General features: G+C 41.0%; 1 protein-coding gene across 12 annotated transcripts in view; it reads right to left on the bottom strand.

Moving 5' to 3' along the window:
• BCAS3 (BCAS3 microtubule associated cell migration factor) overlaps window positions 1–25590 on the bottom strand; it is a 292321-nt gene that overhangs the window by 211697 nt on the left and 55034 nt on the right. For all 12 annotated transcript variants that reach the window (XM_079325188.1, XM_079325189.1, XM_079325191.1 and 9 more), the window contains exons 13-15: window positions 17497–17590; window positions 8260–8393; window positions 551–815 (exon numbers count right to left, since the gene is read on the bottom strand). In XM_079325188.1, coding sequence (XP_079181314.1) covers window positions 551–815; window positions 8260–8393; window positions 17497–17590 — 493 coding nt within the window. The remainder of the gene's footprint in view (window positions 1–550; window positions 816–8259; window positions 8394–17496; window positions 17591–25590) is intronic.

Below are 25590 nucleotides of genomic sequence, written 5' to 3'. Positions count from 1 at the left end.
TTTTGATCATTTTTTGATGCTCCCCTTGACATCCTTCAAGTTTCTCCAAGGCACATACATCCACAGGAACAGGATGGAGATAGATCAATTCTTACAGATTGTTTTACCTTTACACATTATTTGTCTCATTGTTCCCACACACAAAAATGCACACACAAATCAGTGCCATCAGCTTCTCACTGCCTTGTCCCCACATTTCTCCTCGAGCAGTATTTATTGCAGATATCCAGATGTGCTTTGTGATCATCAAGGCCAATGAGCAAGGAGAATTTTAGGCAATAAAACTCTTTGAATGTAGACCAGTTCACTGACTGTATGAAACCTAAAGACCCCCAACCTTTCAGCTGAGCAGCAATTATTAACACACCTGTGATAGCATCATTTACTTAAAGCAACCTGCAGAACCAGAATTGTGTTTCCACCTCGGCCTCATTCCTGCACTATCCGCACGCATCACACCTTTTCACACCACACCCACGGCGCCTCATTTTCTGAAATCCTCATCATCCTCACGATGGAGAGGGAGAAAAAAAAAAAAAAACAGATTTACCATGAAGAGGAGAGCCAGAGGGGCTGCTGGACAGGCCGGGCACGGGGCTGCAGCGTCCCCCCTGCTTGGAGCTCAGCTCCTGCTCGATCTCCTCCAGCCCCGCGCTCTTCTGGAAGCGGCTCATGCGGTTGACCACGCGTGGGGACATGTGAGTCCTGACGCAGGGCTGGCCCCCGTAGGGGTTGATGGGGAACACGTGGGACGTGCCCCGCAGAGTGCTGACCACCACCCAGCGGCAGTCGTGGCTGAAGGAGATGTCCTGCACCTGCAAAACAGGGGGATGGAGTCACTGAGCTGCACACCTCAGCACAGGGGTGGTGTCTCAACGCCGAGCTGGACTGTAAAGGGGAAAGAAATCCCTCGTGTTTAGGCAATAATTTGAGGTTTGGTGTGTATTAGTGTTTGTTGTTGTGTAGTTGTTTTGGTGTGTGTTACTATTCGGTATATGCGCTGTAATTCACAAATTTTGGGTCTTTTTCGAAATGTTCTGAGGTTATCAAAACAAGCTATGCTGTGAAGTGCTGAAGAAAGCCACAAGATCTTGGTGTAGCTTTCAAACAGAATTTCGTTCTAAAAAGAGCTGGGAAATTGTTTCAATTACATGTTTTGTATTTGCTTGTTTAATCTTTAGAGATTGCCCAAAAACGGGAAAAGGGAGGGATGAGAAGAAAAGAGAGAGATCTCAACGCTGGGCCTGATTTTGACAAATACTGGCACAAGTCTTATTTTAGCTTAAAATGGTCAGTTTTGAAGCAAATATAAAAATACAGTTAAACATTTTCCACTATGGTTACTCCTTGCATAGATCTCAGATATGAAGTCCAGAAGGATTTAATTCTCTTTTAAGTGTGCTTTACACAACGCTTTGATGGAAAGCAAATTCTTGTTCCCGAAGGAATGCTTTAAAAGAGAGATTAAAGTTTGTTTCCAAGCCCGTCCTGGCAGACAACTCAAGAAAACAAGTAGTCAAAGTTAAAATGATTTATTCATAGAGAAAAAAAGTCCTGAAACAATTCTTGCAAAAATGTTTTTAAAGGTAAAAGCTGACTAAAAGGAACCATGGACACAAGTGGGATTTAGAACAGCAAACAATCATATAGACGAAGGATTAGTTTTCATTATATTATTAAACAGCATAAACTAAATAAAATTCTTGAAGATTTCATTGAAGCCAGTTTTACAATACACTAGGTACTCAAATTGGAGTAAACACTGATAAAATCTTGACAAATATTCCAGAAATGCACTCCAGCTATTCCAGACAAAAGCAGCAAAGTATTCATCAAAGTGCAAGTTTCCAACGCAGCCCTGAAGCTTCAGAGATAAAAAAAGGTTTTAAGTCTTGTGACTTGTGACAAGATATTTGGTTGACAGACTGTCACAACACAAAATGCTTCATCAACATTACTGAGATAAACTACACCCAGCACTACACACCTGCTCCTTTCAGTCCTGGTGACATCCCCAAAGGAGCTGCCAACCATGCAGCTCAGTGAGCTCCCCAAAACCTGAGAGCTCTGGCACCTCAGGATCCAGCCCTGACCCCAAATCCTGACAGCTCTGGCACCTCAGGATCCAGCCCTGATCCCAAATCCTGACAGCTCTGGCACCTCAGGATCCAGCTCTGACCCCAAAACCTGACAGCTCTGGCACTTCAGGATCCAGCTCTGACCAACCCATAGTGCAGCCCTCAGAGCTCCAAGTTTGCTTACAAAGTGTTTCACCTTAACAGATTGCTCAGAAGGGATTAGAGACCCCACAGGGATTAATAAGGGCTCCAAAAAACCCCAAAGGCTGTGGAGTCAGGGAAAAGGATGGCACCAAGAGTATTTCAGTTCTTGCTGTTAAAGTGGCAAATTCTCCCAGTCAAAACCAAACATATGAACTGTGTAGAAACTGCCACTCTCAGTTACAAGAGAACTATGAGATGACAGAGAAAAAAATTCCATCTCACTGTACCATGCAACAAAACTGTGTGTTTCTACTTTAATACTCAGTTTCCAGTTGGCACCCTGAGGGTTATGTTGTTTCAAAAACTACACACAACAGCCCTGGCAAATGACAGCCCCAGCCAAGAAACTGGGAAACAATCACTACAGGATGTTTTTTTTCCTCAGTGTAAACATTACACAGAAAAAAAAATATTCCTGATCTACAGGAAGAAAGCATGGAACGCCATAATCCCAAATGCTCTCTTTAAAACAGTGCTCACAAACACTGGCTGCAGTCAGAGTGGCCATGGTTGTCTAAAACATGGCTGAAACCACAAAGGCAGAAGGGTTTAATGCTCAGTATAACATGGAAAAAAGTGATGACAGAAGAGTGTGCAATGAGTTGAGATTTACAGGGTATGAAGCAAAGAGCTCCACGTGATTCACCCGCTGCTCAAACACGGCCTCGTTTGTCTTTCACAGATACAAGAGGAGCAGCAGAACCACAGGCAGTTCAAGGATGTGATTCAGAGAATATTTCCAATTCCAAGGGTGTAAATTAAACATCAAACCAGCACAGATCCATCTGTGCAACGTGAAGGAGCCCAGAACTCTCCAGGAGAACAGGCTGAAAGGACAATGCTCATCGTGGCAGACTCAGAACCAACTTCAAAAATCAGCTGTGTCCATGAATAAACCCCTATAAATTACAGCCTGGGCTGTGCTGCTCCCCACCACGTTCCTGTACATTATGCTGAGTTCTCAACTGCTCAGTGTATAAACAAACTGCACAGTGGCCCATTAGTGGTTTTCAAGTTTATGCTAAGCGTTGCAATTTATTGCTGTTCTTTAGGTTAATGTACTATTATTTCATGTATTTATAATATATTTCTGGATTTGTTGTTAATTATGATGTAATGTTTAGATACCAAAGATCAATCAAGACCCCATAGTGTTTACAGATATATGTTAATAAAGTACAAAGTATGCCAGATCTCTCACGATGCAAAGTTTATTCTATAGCTCAAGGTCAATGTCTCATTTAATACTCAAGTCTGTATTTTAAAATTTTATCTATCCTCTTCTCTCTGGACCAGTAAAGGGAAGTACAGAGCTGAGATTTTGCTTAATTTGGGAACCCTTAAGATATTTTCAAATTCTTTTCAGTCCTAGACTCTCTCCATCTTTCCTGCAGGTTCCCTTCAGGTCCTGGAAGGTGACAAATACACCACTCCAAAGTCTCCTCTTTTCCAGGTTGAACAGCCCCAATTCTCTCAGCCTTTCCTCATATGAGAGGGGCTCCAGTCCTTTAAATATTTTGGTGGCCTCCTCTGGACTTACTCCAAAAGGTCAATGTGCTTCCTGTCTTCTCCTGCTCCCCTCCAATTACTCCTCTGTGATTCTTTCTAACTTCCACTTTTCTATTGCCCAGTGTTTAGAACATTATGATGTAAAATCCTCCAGAAAACTGAATTAAATTGTAGCTACCACTCAGAGCCTGCCCTGAGTGACACAGTTGGGTAATTTAATATACAGAGTGCTCCAAGGACACAGCACACGTCAACAGCTACTGAGGATCAGCTTTCAGTACTGTACAGATCAAAAAATAATTTCTGATGTTACAGAATTACAGCATGGGGGGTTGGAAGGAGCCACAGAGGCTCATCTGATCCAACCTCCCTGCTCAAACAGGCACAGGACTGTGTCCAGGTAAATCATGTAGCAGCTGGAAAACCAACCTCACAATGCTGAACCTTGGATTTCAACAATAATAACAAGAAATAAACTACATTTTGATCTTCCTAGCATTCTTTTATTTTCTTGCTACCACCCCTCTGTAAGTCGTGTGGAGTTACACCAGGTGCAATCTGTATATTCTTGTGCATTTTATTGCATTTAATTAAACTTGGAGAGTAGGACCAGCAGTGCTGCAACAGGAACGTGACCTGTTCATGATCACTGTGCTGTGTCACAGAGAAATAACACCCTGATCTGAAGCACAGGACTCAAGTATTGAATTATGCTGTGCAGGGAGATGGCAGAAAGAAAAAAGCAGTATCATTAAACAATGAGAAAGAGCAGCAGTCCTGAGGAGGTAAGGGTCAAAATAAATTAAAGAACTGGTCTGTATGTGAATTTTTTTGGCTGAGAAAATTAAGGAAATGATGTAGCAACAAACATAAATGAAAAAATAATAAAATCATGGTCTACACAATATGATTTATCAGACCAAACTCTGTCTCCCCAAGTCCTCAGCAGTGATTTCAGTTCTGTGTAAAAGCCAGGGCAGAATGTAGGAGATTCTTTAACCAGAGCTGAGCTCTCTGTTAAGGACTGAGCTGCTGCTCAGGGCTCCCTCTCCCCAGGGCAGCCAAGCTACTTCTGACTGCAGCAGCTTCTTCCTGTCAGCTCCATCCCAGACTGACCAACTTCCCCAAAACAATCCTGGTTATTTCAAGCCCATCCCCAGCTTCTTTCCTAGAAATAGGAAGGTCTCCCTTCCAGAAACTGTTCCAATAACTGCAACTACAAGCACGTCACAGACAGGAAGGAACTGGAGATTCACATTCAATGTTTGGAACTTGTTCCAATGTTTGGCAGTTGTTCCAGTATTTCACTACCTGGGCAGAGGGTGGACACAACCTTGAACAGTTGGAATCACAACTGATTCCATTCCCATTGAAGAGTCTGAAATCACATCAGTGGAACACTGGAACATTCCCTGGAAAAGCGTCACACCGCGCGTGTCCCTCGGCAGCCAGGCTGGAATGTTTTTATCATTCCCTCTGTTTACCTTCTCCAGCTGAAGTCAGCTCTAGCTGCACTTTGGGAGTGGGAATAACAAAAATCTGACAGAGTAAAGGATTACAGAGGAGCTGGCCAGCAGCCAGCTGATGCTATCGTTACGTTTATTTGTCCTAGGCTGAGATAATGCTGTTTTCAGGGATTTTGTTTTTGCTGTTTACAATTTCAGATCAAAGAGAAAGGATCATCAGGTGATGGGCTAACTTTCATCTGCAAGTAAATGAGCTTCCTCAGTTCAGAACATGCTATGCCCTCATTAAAAACCTTCCAGAATGCTCTTGGGTAAAAATATGAGTGCAGTAAGTGTTGCCTCACAATGCAAGAGCTGGAGGACAAGAAAATGTACCCTAACCAAAAAGTGCAGCACACACAGGAGCACATTTCTCCTCTTTACAGCTGAACTGTGCAAGCACAGATCCTCTGAGAAGTTCAGTTCTCCCTCTGACTCAGCTAAATACAACCAGCCCTGGCAATGGACCTTCCTGGTGTTTCTCAGAGCTGCTCTTTGTCCTCTTAAGGGAAAAAAAATATAAAATCTAAAGCACAAGTGGCACTTAAAGGCTAAAAGATCTTAATCTGATGTAACTGAAACAGGGACTTCTGTGTTTGCAGAACAGTGACTTTGAACACTGTGACCTTGGCACTCAGTGAATTATCTGAGCACTTCACATTCTCCCATGGTCACTGTCTTCACAATTCCCTTCTGAGGCAGAGGTTCACCTTCCATCCCACCCCATCCTCATCTGAGTCACAAAAAGGAGATTTTGGGGAAAGCGGGGTGAAGTTCTGTCAGCCAAAACCTCACGTACAAAAGCAGAGCTGATTTCAGCATGGACATTAAAATCCCACATGGATTTTAAATCCCGTGGCCATAATGATGATGTTTAAACAATTTATAATGGGTACTAGCTAAACAAATTCTGACACTGATAATCACTCATGTCCATCAACACAAATTAGAACTTTTTATAGCTCCAGTACAGAAGGTGACCTTTAAGACCATTGGCCTTGATTCACAGTTAGTTTTAAACCAGGGGGGAAAAAAAAAGGAAAAAGGTCTGGTAGCAAATGTATAAATACTGTTCTAACCAGACAGGAGGTACAGAGGCTCCCAGTGTGGGCTGCACTCAGAGTTTTATATTGAACAGTCTCCAAAATTCTTGTCTAAAGCTCCTCATATGTGAAATTCACACAACAAAAGAGCAGCACCAGCAAACTCTCCTCTCACTGAACAGCTACAAGTGCTGTTATTCCAAAAGAAAAAGTAAAACTATCCCTCATATTATATAAATATTTCAAACTATGTGTGTTGAGAATCACAGGTACCAATGCAATATTGTTTAACTATCCAGGGAGTTGTGAAATCCACCAACACACCTCAGACTGGTTAGAATTTTCTCCATTTTATGCCATTCCAAAAGCTATACTGTTCACATCCCAAATGAAAACTGTGTGGCAAACTAGGAAAAAATTTTACTGTGTTGATTCTGAGAATTTTAATGCAATGCTTTCACAGAGATGCTAATACTATATCCCAAAAAAACATGTATCAATAAGGGTTTCTTCTCTAAAACATGTTCTGTTTGGTTTCCAATGTGTGCCTTGAAAACAAATTTATCAGCTGTAAAAACCAGAAGAACATCTTTGTTCCTCATGACTGAAGTCCTGTGCTTTGGGTTTCAATATTGAGTCTTTGTATGAAGGGAGAACAAAAATAACTCTAAAACATTAAAGACATTATAGAACATGCTCAAGTAGATGGCAGAGTATGTGTATACACACATTGCTCTTTGTAATACTTATAAAAATACATGTTAGTATTATATATATTATCCCAAATGAACAGTTTTCCTTCATTTCCTCTCACTTTCCAGATTGGTTATTCCTTCTTATTGCAAACCATTGCCTGTAACAGCAATTCCACTTTTCCAGAATGGTAGCAGGAAAGTTTTAGAGTATTCAAACTACCAGAAATGTAAATTCAAAAAATGAATCCAGATCAAAACTTGCTCAACCACTGCTAGTTCAATCCAGCTTTCACACTCTACTTGTTACAAAGGTACAGTGAGAAACTTGAGGGAAACTGCTCAACTGCAGTGGAAACAAAAGGTTTGAAGGAACTGTAATCAGGTAGCAGAAGCACTGAGCTCCCAGTGCCAGGGTGATAATGACAGAGCCCCAGGCTGGCCCTGTCACAGTGCTGTGCATCTGCCACAAGTCTGTGCTTGTGTCTGTGTGTGCAATTGCATCAGCAAGTGCAATACTCATTTCTTACCCTGTGGTGACATTTTTATTCCTGTATTTAAAGCAGGTTCCTCAGCAGCTCCTCAGTGCTCAAAGGTGAGGCTGTGCTGGTGCCCAAAAGTGTCACGTGAAGGACTCAGGCAGAACTCAGCCCTGCCAGGGAGAGCAGAGCCCTTTTCCCACCTCACCAGCAAATCACTTCACTGAGCATTGCTCAAAACACAATTCCAGATTTTTCCACCCTTGGATAATATCCTAACTTAGTCCTCCATCTCTGAGAGGGGGATTTTTCAACAGGGGAGTTAAACTGAGGAGTCTCTGCAGGTTCCCCCAGTGTGCTAAGTTAATCACAGCCTTTTGATTAACTCTTCCTTTCAACTCTTTAATTGTCTGTCTGTGGCTTTTACCACCAGAGTCAGGCAAATGCTGACAGTTCCTTCACAGGCACGAGACAAATGTTGAACATGTTACATGAGAAAAGGTTAAGTGCAAACACAGCCAATAATCAGGGCTCTTTGGAGGCAGTGCCAGATCTGAATAAATCTGACAGCACCTCATTGCAAAGGGCAAGAATTTATTATTGTCCAGGTTAAATGCTCTGCTCTTATCCCTTCTGTGGCTGGAGCACAAGAAAGGCTCTTTGTGTGCTGAAACAAACATTAAAGTGCCAACATACACAGAATGTATAAGGTGTCTGGGGATTATTCTTCAGCAAAGAGTTGAACTTACTTTGGCTTCGGTCTCTCCCCTGTGAAGTGTGTACAAATGATGGACAGCACTTTGTGATGATGACCAAGGATGTGTCAGGATTTGAAAAACATGGAAATCATGGCCTAATGTGTCAGTGGTGACCAGCAACATCCCTGGGTAAAAATATAAAGAAAAAGAAACACAAAAGCACAAGAGATTAATTGCTGCAAAACATGAGGCTTAAAGTGTCTATCTAAAAAAAACACTGAGTGTGGCTTACATTTGGGGTTTAGAAACAGAAGAAAACACAGAAAATTACTGAACTGAAAGGGGTTCACATCATAAAAATGAATCAGGACTTCAACTGAAATCATATTCACAGTACTACTACTTAAGTATTAATATATTAAGATAGTATTACAACACAAATCTATAAAAACATCTGAAAACTCTGAATATTCCAACTAAATTTGAGAACTGTGTGACCAATATGAAGCATTGAAGTGATGAATGTTACAGCAAAACCCCAAAATGCTCTTCCCTGGGCAAGAGCCAGTCTAAAAAAGATTGATGTCTCCACAATAGCAATTTTTGGAAGAAGAGATTATGGAAATCCAGCCAAAACAGCCCATACCAAAACAATCCTGAAGAAGCATCTTCCTTATAAACTACAGAAGCTGCCTGATTTATTGGTGAAAAGCAGAGTTGAGAGCTTTCAAATGAAACACTAAATGAGGTACCAGGTTCATTGAAAACAGGTCAGTGGTGGAGGTACTGAAATGATTCAATGAGATCAGCAGAACCACAGAAACTTACATTTGCTATTTGCTTTTTTATCCCACAATGTCTCAGCCCATAACCCAGTTTTAAACATTTAAAGATATTTAAAGATTTTTAAAGATATTTAAAGACATTAAAGATATTTAAAGATATTTGAAGTCAATTTGCCATAAGTTTATACCAATTTATCAAAACAAAAACAAGTAATTTTGCATATATAAGAAAGATACAGCATTATGGCAGAATTTAAGATTACAGTGACAAACTACAGATTTATTTTTATGTTATTAATGAAATTTAATACGTTATCACCCAAAGTAACCTTCTGACCTTTAGCTAACATCAAGTACAAAGTGACTTTAGCTAGTGATGTCCTAAATAATTTTCAAGGTACCCATCTATTAAAGAAAAAACAAGAATTTCCACTCAGGTCTGTTGCAATATTTCTCCAAACTAAGCACAACTGAAGTCTTTTATCCTGCAGGAAGAGAACTTAGTCCCCATGTTTTACATGACATTTGTTCAGAGGATAAATGGTTATCTCATTTCTGCCATAAATGAGTGTCCATGCCTTCATTTATTTACAGGTGATACCAAGAATTGCTTTTCCCTCTGCTGCCCCAGATACCAAGAGCACACATTTGAAACATCTACCACTGATTTCCTACCTTGTAACACTTGGGAAATTTTGGTATTAAACTGTAAAGTGTTTAAAGTGAAGTGTGATTGGCTTTTCTATGGGATCATTCCATCACTAGATTGGTACCCTGAGTGTTTTCCCTCTTTGGCAATTGTGGAATCCAAGAGATTGGCTCCTTGCTCAGAGGCCAAAGGCTTGGCCCTGTGGAAATTTGTGAAACTGAGTTTTCACAAGGCAGCACCCTCAGAGCCCGTGTGGCACCCCCAGGGCACAGCTCAGCTTCTCTAATTCTCTGAAAGAAGAGTGAAGGCAAAACACTCAACCCCACCAGCAGCAAGGCACAAAATCCAAATTGCTCTTGGAGACAAAAGTGCTCCAAGCTTCCCCTCGCCCTGACCACTGAGTCTGGCAGAGCCCAGCCTGGCCAGGCCACCCACGCTGCACCCAGGCATTTCCTGCAGCAGCTCACATCTGAGCTCAGCAAGATTCCCTCCAGCAGACACACTTTTACTGCTGCTCCAGCCCCGGGTGTTAGAAATGAAAGGGAGTTTGTTATGGAGCTGAGAAATCCGGGAGAGCGCTGGGGTATTATGTTTGGGTGGGAGGCATGTGAGCTGAGGTTGGTCTGGATGTTAATGTTGGCTTAACTGGCAATTTCCTTGATTTGTAGTGACTGTGTTGATAGGAAATACAGCTCAAGTTGCTCTGGTGCAAGGCAGCCAAGCCTTTCGTGTGGGATTATGCACACAATTTGCATTAATTCTGTTCTGCAACATCACAAACTGCACTTCCCTTCTAGTGAAGTGTGCGGTCCTCAATAATATAGAGCATTTCCAGCAGGGAAAGCTGGAAGCAAAGAGGGGTTTGTGTGCTGGAATCAGGCTGCTGCTGTTCCTGGAGCGAGGATATTCCAAAAGATCTAATTCAACCCAGTAAGAATTTATCTTCTCCATTCCCATGTTTGTCTCTCCTCATGCATTAGACAGCTTCATACAGACCTGCAGGGTGCTTTGGGCCTTTTGTGCTCCCTCTTATTCCTGATGGAAAGGAGAAGCTGGAGGAGATGGATCCATGACTTCTCTGAATACTGAGCAGACAAGCTCTGCAAACAGATATTTTTTCTTTCCCCTAAGGTTTGAGAAGTCTTTTATAAACACAGACCCAGGGCTGAGTGCACCCAGAGATCCCAGCAGAGCGTTCTTCGTGTGGATCCCAGCACATGGAAGATGGCAAAAAAACCCCTAAATCTGCCAAAACTCTGCCTGGAACTGGAGACAAAAGGCTGTGTAATGACCCTGAGCCAGTGCAAAGAGGGGATCACCATCCCACAGTGGCCATGCACTCCAGGGGTGCTCAGCCCAGCAGGATCTGGTTTCCAGCACTGGCCAGAGCCGCAGGTGTCTGCGGGTGTGCCAGGAGGGCACCACCCCCTGCTCTGACAGGCTCCTTCCCATCCTACAGTGCTGTCTGTAGGGCTCACTTTGAGCACAAACACCAAAACCTCAGGCACACAAGCCCCCAGAGCCCATGGTGCTCCCTGTTTGTTCCTTTGGTGACACCTGGGATGCCAAGGCCACAGCTGTGACATTCACTCGCTATTCAGCAGCTCCAGATGATGCTCCCAGCTCTTGGTGCCATGTGTGCTTTGCCTTTGGGTTTTCTGGGTTTGGTTTGGGGTTTCTTTTCTCTGTTTTTGCTTACTTGAAGGAGTACAGAGGCGAAAGATAATACATTTGTGGCTGGAAAGGAATTGACTTAAAAATAGAAAGATGGGTGGTATCTGACTTGGTAATTTGTATCTAATCTAAACTCCTGCTGCCTGTCCTGTTTGGAATAAATGCATTTATTAGATGAAAACAGGCCCTTCACTTGTATTAGAGACTCTTTTTCAGTAAGTTAAAGAAGGACCTTTCACACCCACATTTGCATTTGAAGTACAAATATATTCTGGCAGGACTTGTATCAACATGGAGGTCCCAAGCACAACACCACAGCTGGGAAAGAAAGTGTATTTATAAAACAGCATTTTGAAATCTCTTCCTTGCTCCTGTTATTCAAACAATAAATCACCCATGTTTCAGAACACTGGGCTGGGGTTTGTGGTGGGATTTTTCAGTTCTCATTACTTCACACTGAAGGATCCCAGTTTTCCATTATCACAGCTCAGCCATTTCATTTCTCTCCATCTCCCTGCAGCATCCCAGCAGGAATTCCCAATCCCAGCAGAGAAACACGAACTGGAATCCTGGTCCTACCTCACTTTCACTTTCAACTGCAGGAAACTCCAACTCAAGCTTCTTAAGAAGCCTTGTGACAGTTTTCCCAAAAAGTTGTTTAGAGGGAAATACAGGTTAAAGCCGTGCTAGGATCAGTCCAAATGTTTTCTCTTATGAAGGACTTTATGGGTGAATAATCAGAGATGAAAAGTGAATAATTCTTGAGGATTTCCTGCTTATTTTTCAAACTGGCATTAATCCCTGTTTAACAGATAACAGCTGAAATCCATTGAAAGTCTTGCATACACAGGAGCCAGTGGAAATTTATGTGTAAACCAGACCTCATTTAGTATAGATCTCATTGCAAAAATTCTGATTTTGCTTATCCACAGTACGATTGTGCAGCCAGATTAAATTAATGACTGTTTTACTGTGTGGTTGTTTTAAATCCACAGAGATGATTAAAATCCAGTTTCAAAGGAACAGATATCCTAGATGGGGGGGGGGGGGGGGGAAATTAGCAAAGCTTTGTTTTACCTGCCCTAATTTACAGCTTCCTACTTTTCCTGCATTCTGCTCGAGGAAACAATCACCTTCTTTCAGGACAGAAATAAAAACACGAGGAATATATGCATAAAAGGAAAAACTAGTACAGATGTAGACTGTGGGTTAAGAGCTATTTATGCAGTATCAGAAGACTAAACCAGACTCTGGCCTGGCCATAAACTAAGCCCACGCCCTAAATGAGGTGCCAAGCCACAAAAAGCATTTGCGTCAACTGGGAATACAAGGAAAAGAAGGACTGCTAATTATAGGGCCTGGAAGAGGAAGCCCAGAGCTGAGGCTGCTCCTGTTTATCTGAGAGCTTCCTCCCCTCTGCTGCTGAGCCTTGGCCTGGGGCTGCTCATGGAGTTCTCAGCTCCTGGCAGCTCCAGGGGCAACTTGGAGAGAGCTGGGCAGCCCCAGCACATCCCATTTATAACAGCTCCCTAATTGTGGAGGTGCTGATGGAGTGCATAGAAATGAGGTCTGAAGGGCTTGGAGCTTCACCAGGAGCTTCTCTTCACTTTTCAGAGGGTTTCAGGAGCTTCTCTACAGTTTTCAGAGGGTTCTAAGAGCCTCCCTTGAGTTTTCGGGGAGTTTCAGGAGCTTCCCTTCAGTTTTCAGAGGGTTCCAGGAGCTTCTCTTCAGTTTTCACAGGATTCCAGGAGCTTCACTTCACTTTTCAGAGGGTTCCAGGAGCTTCTCTTCAGTTTTCACAGGATTCCAGGAGCTTCCCTTCAGTTTTCAGAGGGTTCCAGGAGCTTCTCTTCAGTTTTCACAAAGTTCCAGGAGCTTCCCTTCAGATTTCAGAGGGTTCTTAGTGCTTCCCTTCAGTTTTCAGAGGGTTCCAGGAGCTTCCCTTCAGTTTTCAGAGGATTTTCCACCTCCCCAAGCTGGGTCACTCTGCCAGCACTCACTGAAGGATCTGACACCTTCAAGCTGGGTTGGATTTCTTTCCAAAACACCAAGGGCACGAGTGCTGGGACTCAGGCACAAATGTGCATGGAGGAAATGTGGATCCATGGACAGACTGGATTTAGGAATGCAACCTCACATTTCCATGGCCAGCCACAGAGAGACCAGTCCAGCCACTGCACCAACTCTCTGCTTGTCCAAAAAGTGATTAAAAGATGAACTTCTCACACTCCAGTTTGGAAATCTGAACTAGGATGCCATGCAGTAGCTTTATTTATACTCACTTAACTCCTCTCCCAGGCAAGTAAAAATACAGCCAAACATCAGAGCTGCTCAGCCCCTGAATGCTCCCATGTGCTACTGTTACAAAACTGGGTCTCAAAAAACTTTAACTAAATAATGAAATTCTGATTTAAGCAAAATTCGCCACAAAATAAACGCAAGCACGTAAGGACTTAATATATTTTAAAAATCCCCAGAAGTCAGAAGAAAGAGAAGCAAAATAAAATATTATTTTGTGAATAAATAACTCCCTATGACTCTTACAACTCCTAAAATTATCCATGGCTGCAGCTCTTCCTTCACAACCAACCCAAAATGCAATTCTTGATCAAGCCATCAACCATCAAGGATTCTTCCTTTTGGTGACACAACATTTACAACTGCAACTCATCAAACTGCCTCAGTTTTCATGTCTTTGTCTTCCAAGGCAATAATTCAAGTTGAAAATCAGAAGAAAATGAACAGAAGAATTATTCTGTCATTAAATAATTACAGCTGGTTTTACTCTCCAGGAGTGTTTTCCTGCCCACTTTCTCCATCAATGGGAAAAAACTTGTGCAGAGATGTTCCAATTCCACCCTCTTTAACTATTAACTCAAGGCCACTGTCACGTTTCAATACAGAACATTAAAATAATCAGAGCAATTTCAGGTCTGTTAAAGGTGCAGTCAGGCATCCCAAGGGAGACACAGTTTAATCTGTTTTACTGCTGGCCCAACATTAATTTTCTCGTTATTAATGGGTGGAAAATCTCTTTTGTAGCCAAGGAAGCGTAATTATTTTAAATTTTCAATGTCTTGCACTTCACAGCTCTCAGCTGCCAGGCTGGCAGCAGCAACACTTCTGAAAAGCAGATCATTTATTTACCACATTTAAAAGAAATAAAACCCCAGATATTTATAAACCAGCACCATTTTTTAGCTGTTTACTAATTGAGAATCTTTTTTTAAAAACTTTCCTCTTTGACACTAAAATAGGAATGTACCTGCCCCATTCCACTTATTTAAAAGCTGCTCCTACTCCCAAACTGAGTATGGATTTTGCTGCTACAGAAATGTTTTAAATTTTGTATTTTCAGTTTGTTTTAAGGGCTTTTATTGAAAAATATTGTGGCTTTTGCTCCCTCTAGAAGGGTGAGAAGCCAGGATTGAGTCCTGCAGCTGGAAATCCCCTCCATGCTGCATCTGAGTGTAAAGGAAAGCTTTTATTGGGAAAAGCTGTCCCAGGAGAAGACCACCAGGAAGCTTTGGTAACAAAATGTCCTTTTCAGAGGCTCTAAGGATACTTCCTTGCCTTAACAAATTGGCAATTGAAGCAGAAGCCCTGAAAAAATCCAACAGTGGATAATTCTCATCTTTCCTGGCTGCCCACAGGGTTTGTTGTACATATAGTTCTTGGAATGCAGCCTGACAGGGAAACCAGGCAAAAACCTTCCAAAACCAGGAGTGAATGATTTAAACAACCTTTGAATAGACATGAAAACTTCTACACTTAACCTGCATTCCAAAAAAAGGGATGGAGATGTTTGTTTGGATGCTCCTGGAAATCCCATCTGGAGCCACTTCCAGGCCAGGCTCTGCACTGACCACAGGAATTGGGATCCCAGCACCATCCCCTGCTCTGCTGGGCTCAGCCCACCTGCCAAAATTATTCATTGCTGGTCTGCATCACTCGAGGCTCCCAGGGAAGGGAACTCCAGAGGAAGAGCAGCAGTGCCCACATGAAGATGTCCTGGCATTCTCCAACACCAAACTCAACTCTCCAACACCAAGATTCCACAATTACTGATCATATCTAAAATTTAGGACTGATTTATCTCCACTTTGTTTCACCTATAAATTGTGAAAATGACATCTCTAGAGGTTTTCAGGCTCCACTTATTCTCACATTGCATCCTCAAGGCTTCACTTTCCTTGGGGTGAGGATCTGGCCACTCTGCAGGGGCAGCAAAAAGAAACTTTATGGGCTAAAAGAACAGACTGTGCACTGGCTGTGGAAAACTTGCCCAAGTGTAGACAACAATGTATTTAGCAACTCAGTTTTAGCACAAATATAACATCTATAATTTTAATGTGCTTTTAACTGTGCTGAAGTAAAGACAATTGACAAATAAAGCTGCAGCCCAGCAGACTTGACTCTCCAAAGCACAAATAACAATTCCTGTAGTAGGGAGAGATGTGGATCATTCACACACAAGTTGGTTTTAATTACCACAGTTCATAAAGGCCTTTGTACCTCTGATCTGTCCAAATGCAGGGAGGACTCTGCTCCTTTCTAACACAACAAGAATCTATGAAGGGACCCTCCCAAAACTCAGACCTGAGCACCTGTGCAGCTCCTGTGCTGAGACAGGATGGAATTAAGGGGTTTATCAGCCCCAGAAAATGAAATTTTCATCTCTGCAGTCACTGTGTTCTGGTGCAGCCACTGCCTGAAATCAGGAGTAAAAGTGGAGTTTCAAAAGTCACCTCTTGTTTTGTTCTCTGTAATGAGCTCAGCCTGAAGGGCTGGGATGATGTTACAGCCCTGGCTTCAAACAAAATCCTGCCTTGATGTTAAATCAAGAGCACAGAATCCTGGGCTAAGTGCTGCTCTCACTGGAGCTCAGGGAAGAGTTCTCTGCTGGTTTGTCCCCAACTCCTGCAAATCTCCCACAGCATCTGCAAGCAGCCAAAAATTACACCAGTGAAAGAAGTGTTCTGCCATTAAACACCATTAGATCTGAGTGTCACTCTCTAAATTATTGTCAGGACCTGAGCAAACCAAAGAATTTGATCTTAATAGAAGTATCCATCAAATTGCAAAAATATCCTTCCTTCTGAAAAATAACAAGTTAATTCGGCTTTGCATAAAAATTCTGCTGCCCTTTAAATTTACACAATCCTAGAAACTCTCTTAAGGAAGCATTTAATTAATATTTATATACCATTCTAATTTAAACAGCTGTATTTATTTCACATATTTATTTCATTTAATTAGCATTGCTCTTCTTCCAGAGCACAAAGCAAAATGACTGTTCTGGAACTGAGGATTCTCAGTTCACTGCACAGAGCTCCACAAAAAAATTCCCATCCAAGAAAATCCAGGCAGATGAGAATACAGCTTTTCTGTCACAAACTCCCAGTGAACTGCACTGCACTGTTAAAGAGTTCTGACACAACAGATGGGGTGTCAGAATGACACCAACTGGTCAGCAAAAGTGAAAATATAAATGACAGACATTTAGCTTTATTCTCTGAAATGTGACTTCACCCTCCTGATCTTCATGGCATTTGCTGCATTTCAGAAATTGTTAATTTAGGCAAGGGAAGCTGTTGGTTCCCTGACCATTTCCCTGACTGCTGCTGCAATCAGCCAGAACATTATTTACCTACAGATAATGAAATGTTAATTGTCAGATTAATAAATCAATTAATACACAAGGTTTGTAGTTGTGTAGCTGCCCACAGTGACTGTTCATTTATAAAGAGGAAGGAGAGAAACATGTATTTTGGAGGAGTTTCTTTAAAGTATTTTCAGATTTTAGCTGATTGAGAGGGTAATACCACAAACCCTTCATTAGCAAACAAATAGCAAGTTACTTTAAAAACAGTGAAATTATTTTATTTCTGTATTTATGGAGGACTACAATTTAATCCTGGATACTGAGGATCACAACCTGGCTGGCAGCATCCCAAGAGACAGGAATTCCTCAGCAGTGGAAGAGAACTGAATCTCCTCCCTCTTACCACAGTAAAAGAGCAGCTAAAGTTTGAAATTTCAAATGACACATGCAACACTCCACAGAGAAGGTCACCTGCAGTGTCCTAGTGGGAGCAGCAATCCCTCCAAGCCATGGGACACATTCCCATGGGATTTATTCTTGTTTCCATCTATCCCAAGAAGAGGAAAATCTCTTACCACTGGGGTTAAAGGCCATGCAGCAGATGGGCTTCTCATGAGCGGGGAAATGGGCCACGATGCCATCACTGTCTGAGTCCTCACTCAGCAGCACCTGGGGACAGAACACAGCCCAGCATTAGCAGGGAAACCCTCTCAGAGGGAAAATCCCAATTTCCTGCCCAGGGATGGGTGTGTAGGGTGTTCACATTCCCAATGGAACTGCATGTCAGCTGAACACCAACAATCCTTGGGAATTCTCTCACACACAGAGACAGGAGACCTGCTCCAATAACCAGAGAGGATTATCCACTTCATGTCTGGATTTCCTATTTATTTAAAACTGGGGAAAATAGAAAAATATTCCTGTTTTGCTGCAGGAATTCTTGCTGGCTGCACCAGAGCTCATTACACTGTGCTGTGCAGGAAGCTCCATCAGAGGTTTCCAATAACAAAATCACATCCTAGAAAGAAAAGGGAATATTTAACCCTTACACAAATCAGTATTTTGATCCCAAGTACACAAGGTAAATAACTGGAAGAGCAGATCAAAGCCCAGAGAAAGTGGGTTTGCTTTGGGAAGAGCACAGCTTCCACCCTGCTGTCAGTGGTGCTGGAATTGAGGGATCTGGATTTCCAAAGCAATGCCAGGGGCTGGGAGTGTGGATGGAAGCAGCTGCACTGTGGAATTCACAGTTAACATGAATTTTCTCCAAATTGAAACTGCCTAACTCAATATGAGGTAACAAAGGTTGTTATCAAAAAATCAAACCTTCATAAAATACCTTCCTGTGATCAAAAAAGGAAATTAAAATATAGGAGGGAGTTTTCACAGCACAGGGAAATTCAGTGAAAAAGAAATACCTGGACTGAGATCTGTGTTGTGCAGCAGCTTCTGGGGAAAGGGACAAAGGAGGAGCTTTTGGGGTTTTAAACAAAACCAAATTTGAAGCTGATAAAACTCCTGGACCAGTCATGAGTGTGAGAACACACAATGGGACAAAATATCTAAGTTTAATTGAATGAAAAGCAAAGATATTCCCAGATTTATAGAAAAGAACCAGGAGATCTGTGGACAAAACCATGTGAGAGATGTAGGAATATTTTATTCCTTGATTACACCATCCTAAAAGCTGAATTAAGTAAAACAAAAAGAGAGATCTGTCAGAAAAGACTTGAAAAAGGGACTTTTGTGGTGAGCAAAAACCATCTTCTGACTAAGACAGAACTAAAACACCCTAAATTATTTCTCTGCCTCTTCCAAAATAATCTGCAAGGTTCTTAATACTTCCTATCCCAAAGAGATATCAAAATAATTGGAAGTTATTTTGCTGCTGCAAGGAAAGAGGAATGCTCTGGGTGCTTGGGGGGCTGGGCTGGCACAGCCCAGAGCTCTGGCACTGGCACTGCACAATTATGGCTTTGCTCTCCCTTGTCAGCATTTCATGCTCCTTCCAGAACCACCAAACCAGAGGCTCTGGAGATCTTTGCAAACTCAGGCACTTCCAGACATTATTTATCACAGATCCCACTCACTGAGTTGGGCTCAGCCTCAACATTTTGCTCTAATTAAAGTAAAATGCTTTATCAATAATTTTTTTTTTTTGCAGGTTTAGCTTGTTAAATAAAAATATTCAATGTGAATTGTATCACAGGATTTAAATAATTGCTATAAAGTTATACAGGATATTTCATATGCAGCTTCTTCTCCAGGATTAACTCAACATGGTTTTATTTGAGAAAAAATAAAAATGATAAATGCTGTTATCACCCCTGAAACATAAACCCCTGTTCAACAGGCAGGAACACTGGATGGCAAACTGATCCTTAAATATTTTTCCTCTGGAAATATGATACAAAGCAAAAAGCCACAACATTAAAAACTGCAAAACACCTTAGACTTGAAAACAGGTTTAGACTTAGAAAACCTGAGAACTTAAAAAATGACAAATCTCTATTTGTATGTGTGTTAACTGATCCCATGCTTTCAATTCTTTGGTCATTTACTGTTTAAAAATATCTTCTTGAAAATAAATACTCCAAAAGGAATTTTTAAAGATCTCCCCCTCTCACTATAAAAGCTGATTTTCTAGTACAGCACACCAGCCTTTGCAAATTCAAATTCAAGTGTGTTCATCTCCTGTAGTAACCAAGCAAAGCAAAATAAAAGCAAAAAAAAAAAAAACCAATTACAAAAGCACCTTCATCACTCAAAAGTTTGGAAATTTTTGGCAGTTGGGAATGTGACACTCAGGGCTCCTTCCCCAGCACTGCTGTGTGTCACTCCCTGTGTCAGAATGGACAGAACTGGCTTTGGGAACACACATGGAAACAACACTTGCTTGTGTAGGGAAAGATTGAAAAATATTCATCCTCTCTTTAAAATCAGCATGAAAAATTAAATCATTTAGGAACAGAGAAAAATACTTTTTAAAATCATCAATCTCTATTGAAATCTCCAGGATTTGTTAAGTTCTCCCCCTGATTTTCTGCACTGCACTTGGGGATAACAAATAACACTATTTACAATTCCAACACTACAAAAGAAGGAGGAAAAAAAAAAATCAAGGAATTGGTTTTAACTCCATCATCAACTAAATATCCCTCCCAAAGATGCCACCAAACCAAAGCCTGGTTCCCATCCCATTTCAGAGCTTTAAATCCCAGCTTGATTTCCCCTTTTTTAAGAACTTGAGGAAATCAAAGTGCTGCTGATCCAACCCCCAGTGCTTCAGGAGCATCAAACCAGCAGCAGCAGCTCCTCCAGCCAGCTGAGGGTTTATGCCCTGAAAACAGCAGAGCTGGGAATTTTTCCTGGAAATCAAAACAGAGGGAGAATTTCCCTAATCCCACATGCCAGGGCTGTCAGGGAGCTGGAGGGAAGCAGCTCATTCTCCCTCCCAGAGTGGGCAGAGCCACAGGAATCCCAAGGCTGCAATTTTTTTCCTCCCAAGAAGGTTTCCTTCTCCAAGGTATTGGCCTCTAACCACTCTAAAAAACCTTCCAATGTGTCTCATTGAGAAAAGTCCTGAAATCTCAGCATTGCTCTGGTGATCAGTCTCTGAGTTTCAGCAGGATCCTCCTTGCAGGGCTCCCAACAAGAGCCCAACACTGAGATTTTCCCACCCAGACTCCTTGAGAACGAGCCCTCAGCTGCTCCTCATACCCAAAAATATTCCAGCAAGAGCTGCAACAGGATTTCCCCCAAACCCCAGCCAGAGAGCCTGGATGTGCTGAGCCAAAGCAGCTCCCAAAGCAGCTCTGTCACAGCAGAACTCTGAAATTCATCAAAGATTCTTTAAATTGTCTTTATCTCACCCTGAAAGAAGACACAAAGCAGCAAGAGCATCACTGCATTTACTGCCAGCAGCAGTGTTTGCTTGGAGGGCAGGAGATAACTGCAGCCAGAGCTTTTTTCTCCTGTGCCATATTTTCCTTCCTCTGTGGTATTTTCAGTACTGCTGAACAGAAGCCACTCATAATTATGACTTTAATTATTTTAATCTTTAAAGGCAAATTACACCACTTATCCCAGAGGAGACATGTTTTTAAATAAAACATGAAAGTAACACAAATAAAAATGGACCCAAATCTAATCAAGCAGGTCTTACTCTTAATACAATTAAGAAAAGAGTAAGCCCATCATCATAAAAACAAATAGGTTTGGCAATAATTCTAAATATGAATATTGTATAACAAATATTTGCTGTACACTTGAGATCCCCAATGCTTGAAAGAGCTGGAGCTGGAGTTTGATTCACAAAGAGCCTCCCCCAAGTTACAGCCAAGGTCAAACTTCAGTGGAAAGGGGCTAAAAGTGATAGATCTGTGGCATTAACTACTGCACTCCTTTTAATAGAATCCAGCATAAACTCAAACCAGCCTCACGCTCAGCCTGAACCATTTATCTGAGACAAAAATGTCTTCTTGACAAAAACCAGATCTCCTTTAATAAAAGTGAGGCAGACAGTATTATGCTCTGAGGGAATCCTGTTGCTCTTTTTATATTTATATATAAAAAGAATTCTTCTGTAATACATGGAGATATAAAAAGTGAAGAAAATTGAGGCCAAATATCTGAGTATCAGGACATCAGATCAGCCTTTGCCAAAGCTGCTCCTAAAATAAAAGTCCTGGTGTTAATGACCAGTGGAATTATGTCTGTAGTTAAAGTTTTATTATTGACTGTGCTTCACTCTTTGAGCTGCTTTTTGCTTCAGAGCAAAATCTCACAACAATTTCTGCTGTTGATAAACATCTTGATTTGGTTCAATTGCCATCAGCTCCTCACCAAATGAAAATGAACTTTGGAAGCTGCAGCAAGCAGCTGCTTTTTTTTCTTTTTCTCCTGAAAATTCCTCTTTAATGCAATAAAAATTAATAGGGAACAGCAAAAAAAAAAAAAAAAAAGGAGCCCTGATCACATTTTAAAACAAAAATAGATCAACATGTTATCTTATTTTGCTGAGCTGTTTTGAAAATATTCCCTCCAACACTCCTGAGCTGTGGATGAGCTGCAGGGTGAGATTTCATCAGCCACAGCCCCAGTGAATGCACCTAGAATTGAGTTTTGGATTTTGAACTGGCCACATCTTTCTCTGTCAACCCACTGTTAGATGTTGAGCAGATTTACATTCTGCCCCAAAACTGCTGACTTTTGAGCAAGGTCATTATTGCAGCCTGCACGTGGGTGGCCCAGTGGATGAATTAATTAAGAATACAGAAACAAAGGTCGAAAGAAAATAATTTTTCTTTCAAACCCAAGCCAATAAAGTCTTACACATTTAATTCCAATTACTGAAAAAGAGGACATCTGTACAGCTTTAGGTTTATCCATTTCAACTAATTAAGGGATTCAAATAAATAGTCCTTCCATCTAACTGAAAAGTTTGCTAACACTTCATTAGAAGGAAGTTTAAACAAGCACACAACCTTGTTAACATATTTTGGTTTACCACAAAGTTACTTGGGCATCTCGATAATTATTTTTATTCCTTTTACAAATATCCCCTGACAGCCAACGTCAATAATTCTGCATTCCTCTGCATTTATTTAATTACCTCATAATTCAAATTTTCTTAAAGCAGCAGCAATTCTGAAAGTAGGAGCTATCACATAAACAACTGCTGGGGATGAGAGTTTACTACAGTATCTACATTCATAAGGTTTATTAAAAATACTTTCCCTGCAGATTTAATCCTGCAAGATTATATTAGGAGAGTTCTTTGCTCTTTAATTGTGGATTTTTCAGTGGTGAGTTTGCTTTTCACCCTCTGCCATGGCAGCACAGGGCAGTGAATGAGACACATCGAGCTCCCTCTCACATCCCTCACATTTAATGCCTTGGAAATGGCAGAAATTATAAAGAATTACTGAAAAATATAGTTAGTCCTCCTGGTCTGTGTCCAAAACATGTCCCTTCATCATCCTCCTGGCACAGAAATTGTTTTATTTGTACACATGCACAGAGCAGCTCAGTCCATCTTTACAACCCGTGTCCTGTGCTTGAAATAACTGAAAAAGTACTTGGATCATTAATTTGCAAACCTTTAGACACATTTATTTTTTAAAAACTGTTTCCCTGCTCAAAAAAAAAAAAGCTTATTTCTCCTCCAAAATGATATATTTGCCTGCCTTAGATTTATTGTTATCTTCCATTCTCTTTCTCTTTTTAAAACAGATTAATTCTTTCTTTTTTTTACTGTATCTTATCTTACAGGCATATTTTATTACTTGGAAAATGTATCTTTCACTGCAACACCCAAATTCTTAGTCAGGCTGTGCAGGTGACAGAAATCTTTATTGACCTGAAGGAGGTGAGGTATTTATTTTATATTAGGAAGGCATTGATGATAAGAAATTAATTCCTCCCTGCTTCTGAAATTCTCAGTTGTGACAAGGCTGAAACTCATTTGAGCACACAGCAATCCCTGCTGAATGGGATTCAAGTGTCCTTTTAGCCCAGAAAATACCTGGTTGGAATTTTTAATTCAGGATTTCTCAGTGAGTGGAGGAAGAACCTGATGGGCACAGCCATGAACATTTCAAACCATGAACATCTTATCCCAGCAGGAAGGGTTTGGTGATTCCACTCACAACTCTTTATTTTTAAAAATCTGAAAACTGGGGTGATAAAACAAGAAAAAATCCTTTCACTGAGAGTGGTTCAGCACTGGAAGAGGATTTCCCCACAGGAAAGTGGAGTCACCATCCCTGGGAGGATCCAAAAAACAAGCACAGTTTGGATTCATGGGAATGGCAGGAACCAGGCAAAGGCTGGACTTGATGTTTGCTTTACTGATTCTGTGATTCTATAAACTTCAGAAAAACTACTGCAAACAGACAGTGACCCTAAAAGAGCAGAGAGGGGAACTGGAATCACCAACCTGCCCCACTCCCCCCTCATCTCAAAGTGATGATGGAGCTCAGGGATCCCATTTGCACAGGAGAGTAAAACTCAGAAACTCCCAGCACGAGGAGCTGCCACCTCTGCAGTGTCTGCTGGAGGCAGGGCAGCAAGAAAAGCTCAGTGAGATTCTCTCTCAGAAAGGTGCTGAAATCCTTCCCTGAATTCTGCCCCAAACCCAGCCAGGGTCACCCAGGCAGTTCAGACAAGAGCCACCCACAATGGAATTCCCTGCACAGAGCATCCCATCCCTGCCAGGTCCCCAAGATCCCTGCCAAAATCAGGATCTGGCAGCTGATATCTGCACAAAAATTCACATTTCCACTGGGAACAGGGGGCTCAGCAAAAGGCTGAGAGGGACTGGGAGCACCCAGGACACTCCTCACAGGAGAAGGTTCTGTCAAAGTGCATTCATTTATTTGTAATCAGTTTTCTTTTTGCCACAGGAACATTTCAATAAGAAAAAATTGTTTAAAAAATCTCCTGCACCGTGAAAATCTAGCAATGCAAAAGAAAGGTTATTTTCTTTTTTCCCTGGAAATAAACATAATATTGAAAGCAAATTGCAGCACTGGAAATAAATCATAGAATTTAACAGCACTTTTAAACTTCAGATCACAAAAATGTGAATGCAACACACAGAATTAGGATATCCAACTTCCTAGAGGTTGAAGAAAAAACTTATTTTCCTAGAGCTGATGGCTTATTTATGTTAGAGCAGCAGGGTTTGGACAAGACAAACATTATCATTTTTACAGCTCCTCTCCTGTAGTGCCCTTTAGGCTTTGATAGCTCCCTGCTATTGTCAGGGTCAGAGGACAAGTTCATAAAACCTCTAAATCATCTATAACAAGTCTTAAAAACCTAAGATCTATCATTTCTTTCCCCCTAGGCCTATGCAGAAATCAAAGCACAGACAGTGACCAGCAGAAATAATGACCACATTAAACAGCTTCATCAGAAATTTATGAAGTCAAATTTGTCTTTTTTTTTTCTTTCTTTGTTGTATATGAAGAGCCAAAAGATTTTTTTGTTCCTGCAAAAAAAAACCAAATCCCAACAGCCAACAAAATTATTTTAAGACCTGACTCTAAGATCTTCATTTTTTTTTTCCATTATCTTCTTACTTTTATTTCAATTTTGGAAGAAAATGTCTTTACTGTTTTATGAACAATTCCCTTTCAATGCAACATCGCTTGGCTAAACACTTCCAAAAATAATTCTCAGGGAACAACCATAACAAAGTTTTTCTTTGTTTTGTCTTTTTTTCAAGTAAAAATTTTTTTTCCTGTCAAAAAGAAAAAAAAAAAACACAAAAAAAAAAAAAAAAAAAAAAAAAAAAAAAACCCAAAAAAAACCTTGGCTAAATATTTGACTTTTGATGTGTCCTTAATAATTCACTAACTTACCTGCAATGAGCATCATAAAAATAGAGGGAAACAAGAAAAAATTAAACTTTTTCTTTTTTTCATTAAATTCAATAAATGTTACCATGTGGAAAAAAAATCTCCCAGACTAGTTACAGAATAATGAAGTGTGTGGGAGTTCTGCATAAACACTGCCTCCAGGACCAGACACTTTAAAATTAAATAAGTGATAGAAACAAACAAAAAAAGCCATGGATATCTTCTCTCTCATAAAGACAGGAAAATCCAGCAATTTCAAAATTGTCTGATAATGGTGTGGAGTTTGTAACAAATGATTGTGCC

This window comes from Erithacus rubecula, assembly GCF_903797595.1.
Source record: "Erithacus rubecula genome assembly, chromosome: 22".
Classification (NCBI taxonomy): Eukaryota; Metazoa; Chordata; class Aves; order Passeriformes; family Muscicapidae; genus Erithacus; species Erithacus rubecula.
The sequence above is the reverse complement of the archived record's forward strand: the minus strand, read 5'-3'. Positions and strand labels throughout refer to the sequence as shown.